The 23,925-nt window shown below is 38.9% G+C and overlaps 1 protein-coding gene across 7 annotated transcripts in view; it reads left to right on the top strand.

Annotated features, from left to right (window-relative positions):
* The window catches only part of POU2F1 (POU class 2 homeobox 1), a 113,944-nt gene that overhangs the window by 42,429 nt on the left and 47,590 nt on the right, over positions 1-23,925 (top strand). For 4 of the 7 annotated variants that reach the window (XM_061368777.1, XM_061368776.1, XM_061368771.1 and 1 more), the window contains exon 2: positions 23,250-23,315. The exons of 1 other annotated variant lie outside the window; for it this stretch is intronic. In XM_061368777.1, the coding sequence (XP_061224761.1) occupies positions 23,250-23,315 (66 nt within the window). Of the gene's footprint in view, positions 1-11,788; positions 11,891-16,948; positions 18,028-23,249; positions 23,316-23,925 lie in introns of those variants that run through there. 2 more of the 7 variants (XM_061368775.1, XM_061368772.1) reach the window with 2 other exon arrangements.

Raw genomic sequence — 23,925 nt, 5'->3', positions numbered from 1 at the left:
CTCTGAAAATATTGCACATATCAGAGTCTAGTTCAAGCCAAAATAAATGTGTTTGTGGTACTGTGAGCCCTAGCTTAGTCTTCACTACCGTGGAAGGTAGTAGAACCACCCTAGAAAAAACAATGAGTTTATGGATGTCTTTTCCCTGTTGCTGATCAGAGTTCACAGTACTAAGGCTTGCGTTATCTCACAGGCAGAGCAGTATCTCAAATTTTAACAAACTCATTTATCAGCTGTTGATCACTACAACCTAACTAGTAATTCTAAGAGATAAGCAGTGCTTTAGCTGTCTTGAGTCAGTATTGACAAAATACATCGTGATGTATTGTGGCCATGTCTTCTGTGCTTTCTCTTGACATTGTGTGATGCACTGGATTTTGCACATTGTCTTATGTTTCAAGGAAGCTGAAAGCATAAAGAGTGCACGGTTGTTTTGTATTGTAAGACTTCTTGGGTCTTACAGTCTAAAGCTTTATTTAAGAGGAAAGCTGATGTTAGGATCACTAATGTAGTGGAGAAGGTAGCAGTTGGTTACCAGTAGTGGTGATGGTGACTCAGGTGACTCTTACATAAGTATGTAGATTACATTATTTTTTTAGGCACTTTAACAGTATAACCATACCCTGCTGTTTCTGAAAGTCGAGTGCATGTACTTAAATTATGGTTGCAAGCATAGCTAAGCCAACATACCAGCTTCCTGAAGCTGAAATGGGACTACCCCTACTCCTTACTATCAGCCTTATGATCTTGCTTTTACTCCTCTTCCCTTGAAAAGCCTTGGACCATTCTGGTGAGTTATATACCTTTCTGGAAGAGGTTCACTAGTGACAAAGCCAGCACAACATAGCCAGTATTACGGGGAAATCCAAGTGGGGAGCATGGCCTTCTTTAACAGTTGTAAGCCATCACATTACTGTACCCTGTCTCTTTACCCTTATGCTGAAGTTCTAACACAAACCTTTGTAAGCTTTATGCCACTAGAATGACAGACTGTTTCCCCTTTCTTCCCAACTCCTTCATGATTAATCATCTGTTCTTGCATCTGTTTTCTGTCTTTGACTTCCACTTGTAGCAAATTTAACTTGAAAGAAAAATAATATTATATTAGCAGTTTATTACGTTAATTTTGTTCTAGATTGCCAAGTCAAATTGTCTCTCCTGCTGGTTAGGTGAGCACCAAGGCCCGTGTGAGGGAAGAGGTACAGCCATCTTGTGATTGTGGGAAAGAAAGAAAATGATGCCTTTGTCTTTATGGTGGACAGCCATTAGATTGGATTGGTTATGAAATCTAAGTATATTGTAAAGCTATAGTTTAAGCAATTTAAACCAAATCTGATTAATTCTGTGCAGTCCCACCCTTGGTGGCATCTGCTCCATTGCACTGTCTGACTCTGTAGTCATACAGGTTTGGAGCTGAGCTGCTGATACTGCTTTTTCAGAAGGACTGATTTTCTGCTGCCCAATTCTCTGAGCTTGCTGTGGGGTCAGTTGAGTGCTGGTGTAACCCTATGGGAAGTATGGGCAAGGAAAATGCTGGGTGGCCTACAACTTTGTCAAGTTGGACATGAATGAAATGTTTCAACTACTTCCACATCTGTATAAATTATGTAGATGAGATAATTGATATACAGCATGTAGCAAGGGGAATAATGTTTCTTCAGTCCTGAGGAAGACTGAGTTACAGTAAGAATAATCAGGGGTTTGTTAAGAATATGAATCAACAAAGGAGATAAAGGTGGATCTAATAGGTAGAAGGTACTTGATGGGGGTTTCTGGGAGTCAGTATGAGATGTCATTCTTGGTATGTTCCTGGCAATCATGTTCCCATGGTGATAGGAAAACAGTTATCTGTGTCTTTTGCTGGACTTGTATTGGACATATGGAGATTAAAATACAGACCTCACACTTCTTGCATAATTAACATTTGCATCTCACAACTGTGAGATGTAACTGAGGCCAAAAGATTAACAGGACCAGGAAAGAAAAGGAATTATTCATTTACAGTACATTATGTTAGGTTAAATGAAAGCTTTGTGAAGCCTTTGTAAGGAATTGAAAAACCATTATACAACAGGGAACAAATAAAATGCTAACCAAAGGGGATTAAGAAGAAACTTTCCTGATCAGTAGGCTGTTCCATGGGTTTCCACTGTGAAGTTTCTTGTACTGTTTGTTAATCGCAGTCAGGTGAGTTTTAGGTTGAGTGATTCATCTCTTCTCACCAATTCTTATGACCACTTAAACAAATACTGTCTGTTGATTTGAACAGGAATGTGTAGTGGGAAAGACTTGCTAAGGAAGCAAAGTTTAAATATAGTTATGCACAAGAGCTCCTTCTGGAAGAGGGAACCTTTGGAGAAAGGATAGAGTCTGTATAATCAAAGTGTAACCAGAAACCTGACAAGGACTATTATTCGCAGTAGGGGTGTACAGTGAAAACTGCAAGTGAGGAGGAGCAGGGAGGTTAGTGGCATTAACATTATGAATTAGAGCATTTTAACAGCTAAAATAGCAGGTGTGTGATTTAGAACTGAACATCTCTGCTTTTCAGTATGATAATATAATAGAAATCTATTAGTAAAATTTTGTATTAAAACCAAGTAAGATGAGATCAGCAGCAGTAAGAAGGGCCCTTAATATGATACATGTGTTTCTGTAATTAGGCAGGCCAAACCACTAAGAAATTAATTATTAATTTCACTGTTATTTTAATAGTCAAACTGATGATTCACTGTGCAGATAGGATAGATAAGCTGTAAGCTGAGGTAATGCTGTAAGATTTCCAACATGCACTGTGAAGTAAAATTTGAAAGAGGTATTGTGAGAAACACTGAAGATCAGCTTCCTGATCTTGGAGTCTGTCTATTGACTATTAAAATGATAAAGGTTGGAAAGGACCTTGAGATCATCTAGTTCCGACTCCCATGCCATAGGCATGGACACCACACACTAAGCCCAGTGCATAGTTGTTGTCTGGGCTGTGAGAGCACACTGCCAGTTCATGTTCAGTTTCTCATCAACCAACACTCCCAAGTCCTTCTCCTCAGGCTGCTCTGAATCTCTTCTCTGCCCAACCTGTAGCTGTGCCTGGGATTGCCCTGACTCAGGTGCAGGACCTTGCATTTTGCTTTGTTGAACTACATAAGGTTTGCACTGGCCCACCTCTCAAGTGTGTCAAGGTCCCTCTGGATCCCATCCGTTCCCTCCAGCATGTCAACTGTACCACACAGCTTGGTGTTGTCAGCATACTTGCTAAGGGTGCCTCAATCTCACTGTCCATGTGGCCAAAAAAGATGTTGAACAGGATCGGTCCCACTACTAACCCCTGAGGGACACCACTCGTTACTGGTCTCCGTGTGAGTATTGAGCAGTTCACCACAACTGCTTATGTGGTCATCCAGCCAGTTCTATATTCACCAGGCAGTCCACCCATCAAATCCATGTCTCTCCAGTTTGGAGACAAGGGTGTCATGTGGGATGAAGTAATTTGCAATGACTGGAAAATAATCTTTCTGATTTGTTTATGTTTTGTGTTGGTTGATGTCAGTAAATCTGATGACGCCAAGGAAGCTGCAGAAAGGGAGTAGGAAAATTAGTAAGACAATAATGTTTAAAAAGGGAGGAGGTTTATTAAAAAAGCTAGAGGCCAGTTGCACTTAACTTGAGTGAGCAGGTAATTTTATTTGCTCATAGACAATTTTCGGTCAATAAAAATAATCTACTGTCAGTTTATACAATTTCATGGGGTTGGATAAGATAGTCTTTTCAGAGTAATTTGCTGTAAGCTTTTCCAGTTCTTGTTAAGATTAAAGCTTTGTTTTGTAATTGTATTGATAAAATGCAGTCTTTTATAATGTATCTGATTTAGAATGGCTTACTTCATTGATTACCAAATTAAAGTGATATAAAATCAGTAGTAACACATAGTAAAAGGATTAAGGACAAGGTAACTGAAAAATCTTAATATAGTTATGTTGTGGTTTAATCCCAGCCAGCCACTTGCTTACTCCCCACTTGGTGAGCTGGGGAGAGAATCAGAAGACTAAAAGAGGGAAAACTGGTGAGTAAAGATGAATATAGTTTAATAGGTAAAGCAAATGCTAAAGCACGTGCAAGCAAAGCTAAACCAGGAATTGAGGGTGGGGATTGGGGGGTGTTCAACCATCTCCAGGAAAGCAGGGCTATATCATGTGCAGCAAGTACTTGGAAAGACAAAATGCCATCACCCCAAATGTTTCCCCCTTTTCTTGTCCTACAGCTTTATATGCTGAACATGATGCCATATGGTCTGGGATATTGGTTTGGTTAGTTGTGGTGAGCTGTCCCACCTGTGTCCCCTCCAAGTTCCTCATGCACCAGCCAGCCTACTCATTTGTGGGGTGGGGTGAAAAGCTGAAAAGGCCTTGACTCTGTGCAAGTACTGCTCAGCAGTAACTACATCTCCATATTATCAGCACTGTTTTCAGCAGAAATCCAAAACACAGCCCCATACGTACTACTATAAAAAAAATTAACCCCACCCCAACCTAAACCAGCACAAATGGAAAGTTGGAGTCTACTGGCTGTATCCTTTTCTTCAGCAGGTACTCTTTTGTATGTGCCAGTAATCAGGCAGAAATACGGAAACTTTTTTGGTAGAGTTTTTGGAGGATGCAAAGATCTCTGCCTCTTTGTTTAGAAGTATAGAAGTATAGAAGATACTTATGAGTGTGTTTGTGTGCATGCATATTTGCGTTTGGAATGTATCCTTAACACCTGATACCAAATACTTAGTTGTTATACCAGTATTAGCAGGTACCACACTTCTTTTTTTTTTTTTCCAAAATTACATAGTAACTTTGTACGTAAAATATATTCACTTTTCAGCTTCTCAAATTCCAGAGTCTGCCACCTGTATATCCATTTCATTTTTTTCTGTAAATTGTGTAAACCTATTGTTTGCAATACAGACCAAGATACTTCAGTTTTTAATTCTTTGGTGTTTATTAACATATGATGGACTGTTAATATGATGTGCTTCTTAAAGTACAAACTATGCTAGGCCTGTAGAGGAATACTGTTTTTTTTCCTGCCAAATAATGATTATTTTTTTTTTTTCCTTCCCCAGTTGAGTGGGCTTACAGTCATCATTTTTTACGCTAAGTGGCATCTTTCACTTGCTCAGTAGTTGTACCCTGATAAAGCTTTATGTGTTTCCCTGGTCATTTTAATGCCACCAGCTCAGATGTTTCTTTGAAGTGCTGCTGATTGGTCTGAAAAAGAAATTTGGAAGGGAGTGCAGAAAGGGTAGGAAAGAAAACTAGAACTACTTAAATTAACAGCTTTCAAGTTAGTGATGGCTTAATGCTAGCTCCCACAGGTGGGGTAATGGATAGAGCTTGCAGGTGTACAGTATCTTACATATGCTAATGGATGAATAAAATTTATAGCTATCTTCCAATATGCACATTAAATTGCTCTTGTTTTCTTTTATTTCCGCATTCATATGCGAGTGTATAGTTTCATATGAGACAACTAGCCATAATGGTGGCCTCTTGTGTGGTTATATGCTGAATGTTCCTGGGTAAGCTTGCCTTGCCCTCCTTGAAAAATATGGATCCCTTACAGGGATATGGTTAAGCCAGGTACAGTGGTGGGTGTTTTGTAAAGTCAGCACAAACAGAACTGACTGATGCCAAGTCTGTTTCTTATCAACTGCCTGCTTTTGGAAACAGATAAGCATGATGTTTGTTCCTATGTTAACCAGTTTTCATAAGGAAAGAGAGGTTTGTGTTAGTTTTGTCTGACTTCCCTTTCAGCTTTCTTTCATGAAAAGTTGGCCAATTTTAAGTAAATTGAACAAACCAGGGGATTTCAGTGATACTAAGCTCCTGTAGTTTTTCTGAAACTGATGAGTAAGTTAAAGATCCTGACTTTATGTGCAGTAATACAGGCACTCATAATGCTCCAGGTGCGAGATCTTTGATACTGTGATTCTTCATGGAAATACCCACTGTATTTTAATTCTCAACAAGTAGTCAAAAGGCAAATCAAATGCAAGGACTTGCCAGGAAAAGAACAGAGTGCAAAGCAATATCAGAAAAAATAGCATTGTGCCGCAGTCCCGTACTGCTTTCTCTTCGGTACTGTACTGTGCAGGTCTTCTCCCCCTGCATGAAAAAGATGTAGAAAACCATCATTAGGAATCATTGGATGGAAGCCATTCACACTTTTTATGAGCAATTCTGCAGTCTAGAGATTATCATCCTAGAAAAGCTAGAGCTAAGGGGGATATGGTGGAAATCAGTGAAGTGTTGTGCAGGTGTGAATAGAGGCTTACAGTTCACAGTCTCTTTATGTGCAAGAAGTAGGGGAAATTGAAGCAGTGCTATAAAAGATAGATTCAAAACAAAATAAAAAATAAAATTCTTTAGTGTATACTTAAGCCATCGGGCCCCTTGCTGCAGGCAGGCTCCTGAAAAGGGTTCAGCAGGATGTTGACATGGATTCATGGGAGAGAAAAGTCTGCTGAGGATTACTTAGTGTTTAGCAACATCCTCTACCACAAAGTCTTTGAGTTGTAATCTTGGGGGGGGGGGAAGGGTCTTTAGGTGCCTTTTGTGTTCCTGCACTCCAGCCTAAGCATCAACTTTTGTTTGGTTCCTGACTATCCATAGGCTAATAGTTGGGAGACTTGGGCCCTTTTCCCTAAGCCTGTAGGGCTCTTAGTTCAAACCACAGTCTGAGTAGAGGAGAGTTGTGGCCATACTAAATGAAAGCAGAGAAAGTGTACTCCTTACCTGTTTCCCTTATCTGGTCAGCTGACCAACAAGTAGATATTCTATGGCTAGCCAGTACACATGTGATTCCAACTTAGCCCCAGTGCCTTCTCTCTGCTGTTTAGCCAGCAGATATGGAAAGTGAGAAAGCTGGTGTGAAGTGCCAAAAACAAGAGCTGCAGGCTTGAATGTAGGCAAAAGCAGTGAGCTGCCTTTGCAGGACACGGAGAGGAGTGGAATGAATGGAAAGTGGGATACTTGTTTGTAGGTAAGGAACAAAGGATAGGATTTGTATGTGATGAACAATTGCTAGTCAGTCACAGGGTAACTTTAGATTTTTTAGAATGAGACTTGGAAAGCTTATGCAGAAAAGTAGAATTAAAATGGGAAATACTTACACCAGATGTCTTGTGGAAGTCTTACAACTTAACCAGAAGTATTTTTGTTTTGGGTTTCTGACTTCTCTTTTTCAGCTGTGTATTCTTGATTGCAATATACAAAATAACATGTTTTCTAAATAGTTTCTTAAACCTTGCAGCAGAAGAGAGAAGCCATTTCCTTCATAGGCATCACCTCCTGTAAATAACAGATGTTCACTTTACATGCTGAGCAGATGCCAAACTAGGAGCATATCCAGAGTTTTATTTTCCTGTATTAATCAAGAAGAAATGGATGTGTTTTTAGGAGGTGTTTCCTTTACACGATGCTGGAATTGGTGGTTAACTGAGTGTTTAAACTCTATAGCCAATATGAAGCAGATACAGCCTTTCTCATGGCCAGCTATGCAAGTTGCTATGGGAATTTGGTGGGGATTGTGTGCCCTGGGGACCACACCTGGCTTATTTGCATTAGATTTAATTTGGGGAAATTCAAAAGAAGAAAAGAAGAGTGTAGAGTAGCCAGCAGGCAGGCAAAAATGGGCTTGTGAGTTTGCACCTGTCACATTGGATGGACAAGCTGCTTGTATACATCGATAGTTCTTGCAGAGTCATGTAGGGCTCTGAATTTTGTAGTCTTTTTCATGCATTTTGCCGGTGTTGAGAGGGTTGTTGGAAATGTAATGTCACAGGATTTGTGATTTTGTGTTATTGCCTCTGACTTGGTTAAATCCCAGAGATTAACTTTCTCTGCATTCTTAATGAGTATTCCCTCTGTGATGGTGAGGGATTGGAAAGGCAGTACGGAATACAGGTCTTTCTTTTTAAATGGCATGTTAGTTCAACTCAGTGCAATATTAAAATATCAGTGCAATGTTGGGCTTAGTGTGTTTTTTATTTTTCTTCTGAATACCGAGTTGTTCTTCTTTCAGCGGGGACTGTGACTTCTAAGGAGGCTGTGGCAGTTTTCACTCGTCAGCAGCAGCTCTCAGGCTGCTTGTGGCTGAAGTTTTGGAGATGATGGTGTCCTGGTACTTAAGTGCTTTACTTCTTTCTTGCTTCATTCTCACTACATCCATGTGTCTTTTGACCAAGACTGTACAAAAGTGATTAAAATAGCACTGTATGCTGACTTGCTGTGCATGATCTTTCTTCCAATGGGCTGACAAACTGCCTTGCTACCTTTCTGCAGGAGTGTCTTATAGGCACATGCAAACTGTTTTCAGAACAGTATGCTTAGAAACTTCGAGAAGTCTGAAATCACCACCTCAGTACCTTTCTTTTTAAATTTATGTATTAAAAAATTTCAACTTACATATAACCCCCCATACTATATATATGCTAAATAATATAGATACTAAATTATATGTAAAGTGTGTATATATGCACTTATGTATACTAAATAATGTATGTACTATATTATTTATGTTTTTAAATAAAAGCATATATATAGTCTATATGTTTATATATAAATCATACAAGTTCATATATATATGTATATGTAAAGTAATTCTGAGGGCTAATCGGTGGTTGTCAACTTCTAACTATTTTCAGTTCTGATCAATTGTAGTGTCTTGGTTCCCCTTGAAGCTTCAGGTTTTAAGCCTGTTGTGATGCTGTAGACAAACATACAGGCTTTTTATATAGATGGTTCAGATTTTTATAAGGTGTGCTTTTCACTTATTTGTTACAGTTTAGTTCTACTATAATATTACAGAGTTATTAGCAATCATTTCTAAATTCTTCTGTGAATAATTCCTTGGATTTGGGGTTTAGTACTATTGTAAGCCAGGTCTAAGCTAGTCTACTCATTGGTGTAATTGTAGCTGTTACTCCACTGCTGCTTCTGTTAGTTTCTTGTCAATGCCCCCGATTTTCTCTACTTTCAAAGCCTTGTAGTTCTAGTGCCTTCTTCAACACATCTGATGAAAATAAGTGATTATATAATTAAATCTTACAGTGTAGGAATCACATTTCCATTTTTGAGCATGGAAATGGTGTGTGTGCGCAGAGACCAGAAATCCTGACCAGTATTCTCAAGAGTGGAATTGGAGGGGCATGTGCCTATGTAAGTAGACTAATTGATACGAGTTGTCAACATTAGGGCTGACAGTGTCCCAAAGAGGAAATAAATGGTTGTTATGAGATTTTAATTTCTTCTACTTGTAACATAAGTTGTGTGATAGAGTTCATAAGATGAATAACATACAAGTGGATTTAAGCCATAGACAAAGTTTTAAGGTAATACTGCAGCTGAAAGTCTTGCCTAGTTGTTTGTTCGGCCTCTTTGCTACCTTTGTGCTTTAAACATTTCTTCCCTTGGACAAAGGAACAGATTTGGGTTGGTATTTTCTCCTTGTGGTTGGAGTAGTTTTAACACAGGTTAATTCTCTTGGGTAGTTGTGTGATGGTAGCACAAGAGGAGTCAGTAGAGCGGCAGAGATGAGCGGTGCTACAACTGCAGGTACTCCTTGCTGGCATTTTCCTGCCTCAAAGTTCATGGCCCATGGCTGCAGTACTGACAGTCATCTATCTATTCAAGGTTCTAAATTAAGTGTCCTATTTTTAATTTTTGGTTTCTCTGTGAAAATGGTGAGATATGCATATACAAAACTTGTGTTTCACTGAGGAATTGGAAACCAAGAATTAAAGTATTCTGGGTATCACTTTTGAGCATCTTATTTGTTAGGCCTTTGACCTACTTTTTCACCCTGTAATGTTGACTACATCATGAATTTAGAGAGTGTCTTTTCACAAGGGCATGTAGCGACAGGACAAGGGGGAATGGCTTTAAACTGACAGAGAGGAGATTTAGATTAGATATAAGGAAGAAATTCTTCCCTGTGAGAGTGGTGAGGTGCTGACACAGATTGCCCAGAGAAGCTGTGGCTGCTCCATCCCTGGCAGTGTTCAAGGCCAGGTTGGACGGGGCTTGGAGCAACCTGGTCTAGTGGAAGGTGTCCCTGCCTGTGACTGGGGGGTTGAACTGGATGATCTTTAAAGTCCCTTCCAGCCCAAACTAGTTTGTGATTCTGTGAATTTCTTCAGAGGATTCAGTATTTGTAAACTTAACACTTACAATCAAAATAAGTTACAGAAAGTGGGGCAGTGAGGAAAAGTTTACCCTTTCTCTGGTTTGTTGGACAAATAAATAAGACATTCCTGCCTTCAATGGTATGTGTCTGTGGGCCTGCACATAAAATGTGTGTGTCTTCCCAGCAAATCTTCTGCAAACACAGCCATAGGGGGTAGTCATACAGCATGCACTCAGCATTGCTTCTAGTAAACCCGTTTTTGTGGTTATTTCCTGGAAGAGCTAATCAATGTTTTCTCTGCTTTAGCACAGCATAGGTGATAAAATGAGCAAAACCGCTTGTGAACATTTCCCGGAAAAGCACATGTAGGTGATATGTGTAGCTTCACTGTGGTTTTCACTTCCTACTGTTTCTATATTATTATAAATTTAAGACCAGGTGCCCAGAAACTTTTTTGGTTGTTGTTTTTTTGTTTGTTTGTTTTTGTTTGTTTGGAGGTTGTTTTTTTTTTTTTTTGATTGATGGAAAATGCAGTCTTATGTTAGCTCTGACCATCCAAAATGATAGATACTTGGATAGGTGTGCTAATGGATGGAGTCAGTGCCTGCAGTGTGAATAACTCCGTTTCTTTCTTCAGATCTTGCATCTGGCAATTTTTTGTTCAATTTGTAACATACAAAGCAGCTTGTCTAGAATTTGTCTTTTCCTCTTTGAGATCAAATAATTTAAGCTTCAGAAAGAAGCGTTCTCATGACATGTCTTGTGGGTCCTACAGGCGTTAATAGTGTCTGGATCAGTGTTCTGAGTGCATTAAAGCAATATCCGCCTTCAGATTTGAGATAGTTATTAAGGAAGAAAGAGCAAAAGCAGTTTCTGCAAAGGACAGTGATAACAGCAGTGCAACTTCAGTTCATACCATGAACTATAGAGGTTTTGCATGTGCTTTTTTTTCTGTCAATTTGTATGTAAAACACTTACTAGAACAAAATACTCTGTTGTTGATCTTGATGTATCCAGGTAGCTCCAGCAGAAATCATAATAAACTTAAACCAATGACTTTGATTTGCGTATTTTGAGAGTGACCTGTAGCAGATTTAACGACAAGTGTCGTGGAGACTCTGGGATTTGAACTGAACTGAACTGAGTGGTTAAGTCACATACTGAATTAGTCTATTCTTTGTGGAGCCCTATTCATCAAGCTAGGCTAGTAATTACTACTTCGGCAAAGTGGAGAACAGAGAAACAGCGTATTTGCATAAGGCAAGATAATTTACAGGTAGGTTTCAAAGTAATATTTTTAAGCTCTGAGAGCCTGTCCATGTTGTGTGGGTACACATGGGGAGGCAAATCTAATGCTTTTGGAATGCACAGTGATGCTTCCAATGTGTGATAGGTCATACAACTGCTAAAACTGTTCGTTATGCTGCTCGATATTTGAGCTTGGCATAAGTAGCCTTCAGATGTGCTCAGATCAATTGTGATCTGACTTACATATTAGAGAATATTTGTTTTACTGAAATACCTGGTATTTTTGATGTATATTGGAATAACTTTGAAACTAGCAGTAATTATACAGTCTTCTTTAGTAGTATAAAATGTGTTTACCTTTTCCATTCAGATGTGTGCACAGTTTCAGTAGCCAGTGCATGTGTGCATGGAAGACATGTTCCCATGAATGTTATCACAGCACGTGACAAGAGATGACCAGGAGGATGACCAGGTCAGGGGATGTATGAGCATGGTCTGGCATTCCCTGTCAGGGGAAGTTTACAGTGCTCCCGATTCTCCAGCTGCCCCAAGCTGCAGCATCCCATAAAAGCTTCTGAGCTTTCAAAGTGGTGGGTTTTTTGTTTTCTTTCATTACTGCTGTTACATAGACCTGAGCCCTTAGATTTCTTTTTTTTTTTATTATTCTGATAAATTTTGAACTTTTACTGATCATGTTCTTCAGCCCTCCCTTGTGTTCAATTCATGTAACTTCAGTCTTCATTTCAGTCTTTCTCTACTGTGTCCTGCAGTGCATTTTTGAAAAGCAATGTGAGGCACATAAATCTTGTAAAAGTAATAAAATATGACTTGTTTACTAATAAAACAAGATATATCTGATCCAGGTGTTCCATACTTGTCAATGTGAAGTATTTCAGATTTGGTAATTTTAAAGAAAGGTGAGACCCACATATGTGCGGATAAAAACTCAAACAAGCGTCTCCCTTAAAATATTTACATTTTAAACTTATTTTTATGTGTGTGTTTTTAAAAAATCCCACTTAACTTTGGATACTACTTTTCAAGTAAAAATTCACTAGAGCAAGGAATATATAATCATTTAGAACTGAACCTCAAGAGTGTGGAATCATAGCACAGTTTGCTCATTTTCAATGCTAACTTCTAGTTAAATTGAAAGGAGTTGAGTGCCCTCCTGCAAATACTGAAAAGTGCTACTGTGCAATAGCCCTATGGCATATGCAATGTGCTGGTTAAGTAACACAGTTTTGTTTTCAAATGTGTGACACTTTGGGTTGTTTATTTGAATTAAGTTCAAGTTGATGCTTATGATGGATTGTTTGGTGCATACAAATAGATAAAAATTAAAAATAAAAATTTAAGCCATTTTGAAATGAAAACATTAGTGAAACACAAGTGCTTAAATCAGGAGAGGTAAAACTTAAGGTTTTTTACTCTTCAAGATTTTTGTGATTTCTAAGTAACTATTATGATGGCTTTATGGTTTGCAGTTGCAATTTTGAACAAGTGTTGACTGCACTGAATTTGTATCCTATGCTTCTGAAAACAAAACACTCAACGGAATGAAAGCAAAGCTTTAATATAATTTGCTGTGGCTTGTAGGCAGTAAGGGGAGAGCAAAAATGTTCAGATGATGCTCTAGAATGATAGAATTAGCCATGAGTTCCAAACGAGGGTCAGTTTGCTTGTGACAGCTATAATGTTTCCCCCTCCTCAGACACTGGTACTATACTGTGAGTTCGTCATGACCAAAGTTTTCTTAAACCATGATAGTTATTACCTTCTGTGAACAAAACTAAGTGAGACTTAAAAAACCAAACCTACAAACAACCTCCTTAGTATTTATGTCTCAGGTGCTTATGAATGTCTGCTGTCCTTCACTGGTAAGTTGAATTAGCATTCCTGCTTAGCTGTCTGTATACTTGATTTTCTTCAAAAAAGGTGCAAGAAAGAATTTTGAAAAACATTTTGTGTGGTGGGAAGTTTGAAAGAATAGTTAATATTTGTGAGAGAGAAGTAAAATCAGATGTAGACTAAAGTTCCAATTCATAACAATTGAGTAATGACCAGTAATTCAAAACCAGGCCAATTTTATTTGACTTTTCCAGACAACTGCTCTTTCGCTTTCAGAGCAAACTTAGTAATTTTCAGATAAAATCAATTTTGTTAGCCAAAGCTAAAGGTGGTGGCTAAAATTAGAGCTTAGTTTGCAGCCCTAACTATGAACAGACTGCTGTCTGTCTGTAATTATTCTAAGAGGATTGTGCCAACTTTAATAATACCTAATTTTGTGGAAGTATGTGATTTTTATAAACTTGTATGTTGGAGTTGCATTCGGTAAAGTTTTTGTTAAGCTTCATTTGGCTTGTGGAATGGAGATTTGGAAATGTCTTGAGTTAGAATGTAGGTAGCTCTGTGTAATATCAGTTTAGGGCATCTAGGTCCCTGACTGGCACAGCACATAGAAAATAGCCTTACTCAAAGCGTTGCCAGTGTTTGTTGTCATCATGCTTAGTCATGTACTATCCTCAGAGCTCTGACCAGTCTTCAGTGTTTCTTCAGGATAAAATATTCTAGATGCTGATAGACTAATGATGGCAGTATGTTAACATGTTACAATTTATATTTTATTTCCTTTCCTTGTGTCATTACAAGTACACCATACAAAAGGAGAATAATGAGTAGAGTTGTCTTATATGGTAGTATTGCCATATTGTATCAGAAAACACGCCTGTGAAGCTTAAAAAGGTCATGCTTGTCACAGAGCTGACTAGTGCCAGAAATTTCCTAGTTGTCATTGAGGGCAGGTAGGAAATGACATTTTAGTAATGTATGGAAACATACCTGTATAATAAATGAAGATTTTGTTCCTCCATAAAGATGCCGCATAGAATGATGTTGATAATAACTTATCACTTTAATCCTGCCTCATTTGTATTGGCTTTTTAACAAACGAACACACAAAAGAGAGAGACAGACCATCTGAATATAAGGTTTAAGCATCCTTTCCCCTAGTTTTTATCAACTTTCACTATCTGTAGGACATTGGGGAATAAGTTTTTGGAGTTTACACTCAGTTGGGCATAATAAATGGGGGGGGGGAGAGGTAGGAGAAATAAGAGATCTAATCATGGGTTGCATAACCTGCAGGGGAAAATGAAATTCCCTTTCTAAAATGTAAAGTATTAAGATACCAAGTGTAATAATTATAACTGAATAAATAAAGTGACATATTGGTGGGACAGACAGCAAAACAGAAGAATTCATTTGAATTAGGAAGATACGGAAAATATGTAAAGGGAAGAAGAGGAATGGATTGAAAAAAGTCTTCTGAAGCTGTATCTGCAAACTCCAAAATATTTGACTGAAGAAGAGCTGCTTCTGCTATACTTCGCTCCATGTTATTGGCTTAGTTCCTTTGGTTTTAAGGAAAAGTTTGAATAGAATTATGTGGGGAAAATCGTCAATGTAAGAGTTGTAGGATTGGGTGAAGAGGAGAGAAATTATTGTTGAGGTGTCTGTAGGTGTGCGGAATGTAAAGAGATTTTTGTACTGATGAGTGCAAGGTGCACCTGTTTCTCTTCTTAGAGGTGCCTCTGGAAGAAAAATGAAACATTGTATGCAGAGCCCAGCCCCCTATTTTGCTTTAATATGAGTACTGGAAGAACGACTTTGTTTTTAGGGTGTTAAGTAACTTTTAATGTAAGAAACCAGAAGGAAAAAAATGGCCAGTGATGTGGCAGAACCTAAAGAGAATGTTAAACTAGCATTTCCAGCTACTGGATTTGAATCTGGGTGGTATACACTGTTCCTCCCCAAACCTTTTCATACTTGTGTCTTCAGGCCTCCTTCAGAAGTCTGCACTAGTTGCACTAGTATGGCCTAAATGAAACAATAGGATTTATTTTGGCCAAAAATTAAGAAGTTCTGTAAAAGAGAGGATAATAAAATCGTCAAAGAGTGAAGTGGTCGCTGGCAGAATGGTATTCTTCTCCCTCCCTTTGTTAGCTTGATAAGTCGGAGTATAAGGTTTTATTTCAGTTAGCAGCTTAGTGGAAGTTACAGTTCAAAGGAATGTTTGCTTGTATTTGGATTGGGATTCATGTTTGGGAATGGGAAGAAAATTTCTGCCTTGTCTTTGTTAGCTGTCAATGCAATGTTGATAGTATGGATGGGCTGTGGTACCACCAGCACACTTGGCTAACTGCTTCAGGCATGTCCTTCCCTGGCCTTTATTTGCTGTTTGCTTATTCTGTTATTTGATACAAGTCATCCATTGCTACACACGTGCCTGATCTTAAGGGTAACTTCCTGCAGTAGTGTGCTTTTGATGCTGCACCTGTGTTCAACCAGCTCAACACAGGCTCTCATTTGAAAGGGATCCCAAGATAACACTGCTGTCGTGTTACTATGCATCTAGCTGCCTCCACTCAGCCACTGTTAAATTGGCATTTGCTTTGGGACGTGCTTGGCTTCTTACAGCATTTGTGCCCAGGCTCTTCTGATGAAGCAAGTGGATTATCTCCCAGTGCACTCCAACAGCATGTATGAAAGGGTAATATTTCATACACTGAAATGTAACTGAAGGGTCTGCAAACCATGGAGATGTACCTCTGAGTTCTCAATGGGACACATGAATGAGTAGAAAACAAGTTTTAGACAAATATTAGGAAAACCTATTCAGTATACCCAGTTGTTTCCCTGCAGCTGGGGTCACCTTACGTTCTTGCAATCTCTTTCAAGTGTAGCTCACTCACGCTAAATATATAGCAGGGAACATCTTGTGTTAAGTAGAGATAGGAACCCAAACAGAAGAAGAGGTCAAGCATGGAAATAAATTCCAGTCAGTACTGAATGATTGAGAGATCCTTTTTCTGTCACTCCCTCTTGTTGTTTGGAGAAGTGGTGCTTGAATTCACTTCACAAATGAGAAGAAAAGTACAGATAACATGGGTTTTTTTGGGGGGGTGCTTTTTCTTGTTTTGGGGGTGCTGCTTTTTTTTTTTTTTTTTTTTTAAGAAAAATACCCTTACCCTTTCGATTCACATTAACATCCAGAAGCGAGTGGCTCAAGCCTATAGTCACCTGCATCATCACATTGTCTTTTCCTGATCAGAATGTGGAATATTGAATGTTGTGATGTACACATTACATTAAATTTTCATCTAAATGTTCTTGCATTATATATCTTGGTATTTGTGTGTTAAATGATTTGAGATGGCTTAATCAAGCCTCATAGTTTGTTAGTACACCTAGTTCTGTGGACCACTTTTGGAAAAGACGATAGATTCCTCCACAGACCCCAAAGCCTTTTCCCAGTTCTCTGGTCCTTCAGTGTATTTTGTGGTGACAGCTGCAAGCATATCAGTGAGTGGTTCAGAGATGTAACCTGGCTGTAAAGTGCCCCTTTCAAAGGCCATAGCTCCACAGTAAGCTTTCTTTAGCTATATTGTATATATTTATGGAAGGGATTAGTAATAGTTATTTTTGTTTGGGTTTTTTTTTTTTTCTTGGAAGTCATTGGAAAGCAAGAGTAAATCTATTTTGATTTCACTTGGGATAGATTAGTGGGTGTCAAATGTTACACAATACTTGACATACCTACTGCTGTTAAGTTGGCTATGGCAAAGGGATTACTCGATAATGAATCACCAAGCTCTTCAGCCATTTAAAGGGAATCGTGCTGCTTCCTTGCCCTGGTGGTACCCTCTTTTCTGCCCAGGACCTTCTTGTGACAGTTTGTGTTTGGAGGTGGAAAACTCCACGCACATGTGCAAGCACCGGTTTGACAGCTTTGTGTTCAGCTTCTACCTTGCTAATTGTTTTTGTGGATTATTTGGATTGTGTAGAAAGCTTTTTCCAAACCCCTTTATTACTGAAGTTATTGTTGCCAGCAGGAATAAGATTAAAGGTGCTTAAGTCTGTAGAGTTGTTTCTAACTTGTACGTGTCATTTCAGTGGCATTTGAACAGAACTCTGTCTCTTCCCCTCCCTGCTCCCCTGTGGTACTGTGTTGAGCTAGGGCTGAGAAGCCAAGCCATTGGAAGAAAATTCATTTTGTTCCCTAATTATTATGCTGGCACTTGGGAGATAATTTTTCCCTTCATGCACTGCCAATTAATATGCAAATGAGCTGATAAATATTTATACCATGATTTAAATTATTCAGGGAGCGCTTTCAGTGTACTCTGCAAATGAATTGTTCATGGACTTCAAAGTGCTGGCTGCTGTGCTAACGAGAGGAGATTTGCATAAGGCCCTAATCAGGCGCATACTGATTAAGCTTCATTATGGAAACTGCCAGCTGCAATCTTTGTTTCTATTTTATTACAAAAAGGGGAACTTTTCACGCTTCAGTCGCCTTGACAATGTCAGACACAGCTAGTAGGACAGACTAAAACTCCACAGAGCAACTGAAGTTTCCCTGTTCAATTGAAGATTGCTATGGTCTAACTGAAGTTGTGTTTCTCCCCCCACCTTCCTGCTCCCTTTAGTGCTCAGTCGAGAGCAGTAGTGTAGATTTGATAGAAATTGCCATTCTCCCTTTCCTTGGACTATTTGAACCTGTAGAGGATACCACAGTAATGCTGGACTGCAGTGACTACGTTATAGGTGGGTACCAGCTCAGCTTTTTCTTAAGAGCATTTAATATGGACATAGGGGCTGTGAGGTTGACTATGCATAGAGGCTTACTTGCATATGCAGAGGTGAGAGGAAGTATTTGTAAGGCTGAAGCTCACCAGTGAATTGGAAGCAAGTAGCTGCCTGGTAGATAGATAGATAGACAGATAGATAGATAGATAGATAGATAGATAGATAGATAGATAGATAGATCTGTACCAGGGAAATACATGGTCTGGTTGTTTGGGTTTTTTTGAGGTTTTTTGGTTTTGTTTTTGTTTTTGGGGGGGAGGGTTTGGTTGGTTGCTTGTTTTTTTTCCCCTCACTCCAGGAGAATTTGTTTCCTCTGCACAGGAGAGATTTGTCGCTAGGCTTGGGTGATATTAATACAGACCTTTTGCTTTTAGGTTTTCAATCTGAGAAGCATTTGGCTTCTGACAAACACTGGACTTGACTTGCATATCTGTGTTATGAATTCTAAAGCATTAAAATGAATAAGAGTCCCAGTCTCAAAGAATTTAGTAGTTGTAATGAGCCATTCCCCAACAGAATGTATGTCTGTGTATTTCTAATATAATAGCAAGGTTCTTCCTGCGTAATAGAAAACAAGGTGGAGTGCATGGTGGTTACCATTGATGCTGTTGCAAGCTATGCCTAAGGTTACTGGGATAATGTATTTCCTGCAATGAGATTCCATCAGGACTGTAGAACAGACATGCCATAATTTCTTCTTTATATCTTTTAAAGTTATTAACGGTAACAGATCATTCTAAATTGACAATAGATTTTATTTCTTTTCAATGCTCTTTCCCCAAAGCTCAATTTACAGATTTTTTTCCTTCTTCTTTTGATTCCATTTTATAAGTTCATGTAATAACTTATATATCAAACTAGAAAAATATATTTTTGGGTGGTAAATTTTGAAGCAGACAACTGAATACTTGTTTCTGAATATGAAGTGGTTTTTGTTTGGGTTTTGTTTTTTTTTTTGAAAATGAATTTCAAACGAATTTTTGGCATGTTTTCACTCGCATAGAACTTTGGGGGCTTTATTTTTTTGTTTTTTTTTTTTTTTTTCATACACGTTAGTGAATCATTTTTGCTGGTGCTGATGGAGTACTGGGCAGTTTCACTGCCCAGTACTCCATCACCATACTTCTTGCACTGGGTGAAAGAAAAAAGTTAATGATATATTCTACATTAAGATTTTCTGTGTTTTGCTAGCTATGTATAGTCTCTAATATACTCCAGGTTGGTGCAGTGTATGTTACTTCTTCTGAATACTGTTTGCAGTGTTACTGGGGGTGTGTGAAAGCTTGGTGCAGCACTGCCTTATGACAACCTCAGCCCCACTAGCAGAGTAGCAGTACTGAATGTATTCACTCCTAAGAGTTTGATTTCAGTCATGCACCTGCTGCTTTCTATCCTTCCTTCTGTGGAGTTTGTTTTTTAGATAATTTTTGCAGAAGTTGTATCCCAGGGACTTTACTTAAAACCTGAGTAAAATGTAAAGAAAAAAAAGAACAGATGAGGGCATGATGGTTTGGATTTTTTTTAGCCCACTTCATTTATTCTTTTAACTCTAAAGCAGAAATTGTATGAGCATGTATAAACCAAATAATCTTTTTATTTGACATATAATGAATCTGTAAGTTTAGTATCCTGCGGATATATGTCTGTTTTGCTGGTAGTAGTTTTGTGCTTCAGATGTATGCCATACCATTTACAATGAAATGGTGGCATTGTTCTTGGTGCTTTATATGCAGAAGGCCCACAGAATGAACAAGACATAGTCAGCTGGTGAAATAATGGATGGTATCCTTCATTTGAACTTGATGTTTTTTCACTTAACTTGATGCTTTTTTGCAATAGCAATGTTTGAGGTCTTTGTTAGAAATGTACCTTTACTGTAAAATAGTCTTCATTTAGACATACTTTTGGTAGCTGAGTAAACTTCATTTGTATGTCTAACACTAGGAAACACTGAAACCCTTTTTTTAAAAGGATTTAATTTGCAGCATAGCCTGACAGAAAAACATGCCTTGGTTCATTTATGAAAAGAGGTCTATACAGTTATAATTTTGTCCCTGAGGAAACTTGCTGGTCTTGAAAGAATGTTTTGTTGTAGGAGCCTGCTCATAGTGAGGGAATAGTCACTATGTTGCTTGGAGTTCTGTGCACAGGGCAGTTGTGTCGCCTTCTGGGTTTAGTTTTTTACTGTTAGTATCCTGCATGGTGATTTCAATGCTTTAATTTCTGTAAGAAACTAGTACAGGAGGTCCTGTGTTGTTTACCTTGCAAGAGCTTTTTGAAGGGGTTTGGTGAATAGATCCCATGTTGCTGAGATACGACCTTTCAGCCTGTGCTCTTCCCTTTTGTGGTCATTGCTTGTCATGAGTTCAGGCTAACCTTATGCTCTGGGTTTAAAAAACACATCCTATATCCAAAAGCCCCATGAGTTAACCCAGTTTCCAAAATATACTGGCCTTCTAGGCCCTCTTTGCTCATATTCATTCCTATTGGATGACATCCCTTTGTGTCTAAAGGGAACTCCCATTCAGTGTTCTCTGAAACTAAACTGATTTCAGTAGTCAGCTGTGGGTCCACGAGTGAACTAATGCTGTTTATCAAATGAATGTTGCCTATAATCACTTTAAATAAATGAGCTATTGCCACAACAATAAACTCAATTTAAGGCATGTGCAACTTCTAGATAGAAAATAGTTTGTATGTTTTAAACACAGATCTATCAGCATGGAAGGGCACATCAACAACAAACATTTCTGTGCAGTCAGTGGAACTCATGTTCTGTTTCTAGGTTGTGGATCATGCTATCTAAACTTGGAAAATAACAAAAGAAGAAGCTGGGAAGTTCTGCATCTTCAACATTAGCGGAGCTCTGTCTTTCAAGACTATGAACTCATAGCTTGAATCTGCTAAGCAGCTTTTTGCTGAAGTGTGGGCCAGCAGTGCTGAGCTGGAAAGTATCTTCTCACTCACTTCCCCTTTCCAAAATCAGTTTAGAATCATAGAATAGTTAGGGTTGGAAAGGACCTTAAGATCATCTAGTTCCAAACCCTCTGCCATGGGCAGGAACACCTTGCACTAAACCATGTCCCCCAAGGCTCTGTCCAACCCGGCCTTGAACACTGCCAGGGATGGAGCATTCACAACTTCCTTGGGCAACCCATTCCAGTGCCTCACCACCCTTACAGTAAAGAACTTCTTCCTTATATCCAATCTAAACTTCACCTGTTTAAGTTTGAACCCATTAGCCCTTGTCCTACCACTACAGTCCCTAATGAAGAGTCCCTCCCCAGCATCCTTATAGGCCGCCTTCAGATACTTCAAGTTGCTGTGAGGTTTCCATGCAGCTTCTCTTCTCCAGGCTGAACAGCCCCAACTTTCTCAGCCTGTCTTCATATGGGGGAAGTGCTTCAGTCCCCTGATCATCCTCATGGCCTCCTCTGGCCTTGTTCCAACAGTTCCATGTCAATTTTATGTTGAGGACGCCAGAATTGTACACAATACTCCAAGTGAGGTCTCAGAGAGCAGAGTAGAGGGGCAGGACCACCTCCTTTGACCTGCAAACCTTTAACACTTTCGCCTTTATGCTGAGAGTGACATTGATAGTTCAGATCTCTTACATGCGTCTGACTTTTGAAAGATTTAAGCATAGGCATAGGAACACTCTGCATTCAATTGCACCAGTTGTTTACATGGAAGCTTACATTTGTTTTAAAAATATTGACATTTCTTAACTTGTATTTCCTAACTGCTTACTCGGGTTTTTCCAAGTTGGATGTCTCTTACCTTTTTTCTCACACATGCTGCATTTGTAATTAGTTCCCTCCTATTCCTGCCCCACACTCCCAGAGAGGCTTCATCTTGACTCCTGTTTTCATTCGGGCCCCCGTCCATGTGCTTCATTCATCCTGGCTGGTGCTTGTGTTCCTCTGCTGCTGTCACCCTTGGTTCCATCAGCCTGGGGGTGGCACTGGTCTCTCTGAGCAATAGCAGGTGATAGTGTACAGCAGCAGTCTTGTTTCTCATTTTCAAGTCTCACAAACTGCCACGCACAGAAGCATCAGCATTCTTGGAAATACCTGAGGGAAAGATGCAGCAGTTAATGCTGTTACTGTATTCTTCAGCCCACTGTTATTTTGGTAATCTCTGCTTTGATGAAAGTACATGACAGAGGTAACCTTTAAAGCACCTAGCAAGAGAATATCCTGAGTAAAGCATTCATTGTAGTTGCATTTAACTGCTTGTGGGAATGGAAGAATATGCTTAAGGATTTTCTTATGCTTCATTTTATGAACTGTCTTGAGATTCTTTTTGTAGTTTTGGTTTGTGATAATGTGTCACACTGAGGTCAGTAGCAAGATAAGAGGAGGTAATAAGTTGGAGACCTGATGCTGTACACAGAACATCTGTATAGATTTCTGTATAAGGAAACTCTGTTCTCCCTCTGCCATCTGGAGAGGCCCTCTGCATTGCGCTATGTTCAGCTGACAAGTTGAAACCAAGAGCAGACTTTTCAATAGGTTTCATACAGAGGGAAGAGGAATTGTTTTATATTTGTACTGCTTTGCATGAATATATAGGAAATATAAAAATCACTTAATATCAGTAATTTTACAGCCATTCCTGTAAAATGAAAATGCAGTATTAAAAAAATGGCATCTATTTAATTAAAATGACTGAATTTCCTTTCTCTCCTAGCTGGGGGGAAGGAGGGAGGAATGGCAGGTATGACACAAGAATAATGCAGGCCATGGTGGTCAGACTTAGTATTTTTTAATCTTGATGTAGTCATTGTTCCTTCTTTCCCCCCCCCCCCCCCCCTTTTGCTTCTGTGACTTTCATTGTATTGAAAATTAGGTTTCTACCTATCTTTGCCCTCTAGCGTGTTGTCATTTATGCCCTTAACACCATGTTTTCATGTGTGGGAATAATGACGTTAAATTTTGAAACAGTATTTATCTGGAAGGTTTAGTATTGTGTTCTGCTTCTGATCATTCTTTTTGTGTTATAATCTGAATTAAGCTAAAGTACATATAACATTTCTGATGTTATATAAGAAGGTACGAGTAGTTTTTTGGTTGTTTTGTTGTTTTTTTTGTTGTGTTTTTTGTGTGTGTGTGGGGGGGGTGGTGTTGTTTTTTTACTTTTCCCTATATTAGTTTGTCTTTATCTCTGTTTTAATGCAGACTCAAGAATGAACAATCCGTCAGAAACCAGTAAAACATCGATGGAGAGTGGGGATGGGAATACAGGTAAGAAATGATGAATTGGTGTGCAGGTATTTGCTGGTGGAATTCAATGGATATTAAAAGCAAATTTTCTTTACCAGTTTACAGGAATCAAAACACACCAACCCTCCCACCTCCTGTTCATAGAAACTTGGAAATGCTTTTGTCTTGTCAATAAACTTACTGTGTGCAGGGCATTTTTCACACCTGCTGTAACAGAGCAGTACCCACCCTTTGTATAAGATTCCCCTTCCCCATTTCCTCTGTCTGTGATGTTTCTTATATTGTGGAAGGTGTGGTGGCACTAGCTCTCCATAAGTAGTCTCATTTATTTTCCTGGCAGAACATACCTTCAGCACCTCTAACTTGGTCGTTTATGTGTGGTTGAAATTTTCCCTGGCAGATGTGGGGCACTGGCTGATCTTGTTTCCATTTTTAGATTTCATTTAAGCTCTCACAACAGTTCTTAAGAATAAGGCAAAGGGAGAAAGCGTAATTTCTCAACATTGAAAAAAAAAAGAAGCCATCTTTTCTGTCATTTTCCCATGTGTTAAAACAGAACCTTGAAATTTGGCTGGAAAGAACAGCCTTTGTGTCAGGGCCAGTGTGCTTCTTAGCACATCCTTAAGATGTG

This window comes from Neopsephotus bourkii, unplaced genomic scaffold (assembly GCF_033783945.1).
Source record: "Neopsephotus bourkii isolate Nb327-2 ecotype Australia unplaced genomic scaffold, CSIRO-AGI_Nbou_v1 NB_1446, whole genome shotgun sequence".
NCBI lineage: Eukaryota > Metazoa > Chordata > Aves > Psittaciformes > Psittacidae > Neopsephotus > Neopsephotus bourkii.
The sequence above is the reverse complement of the archived record's forward strand: the minus strand, read 5'-3'. Positions and strand labels throughout refer to the sequence as shown.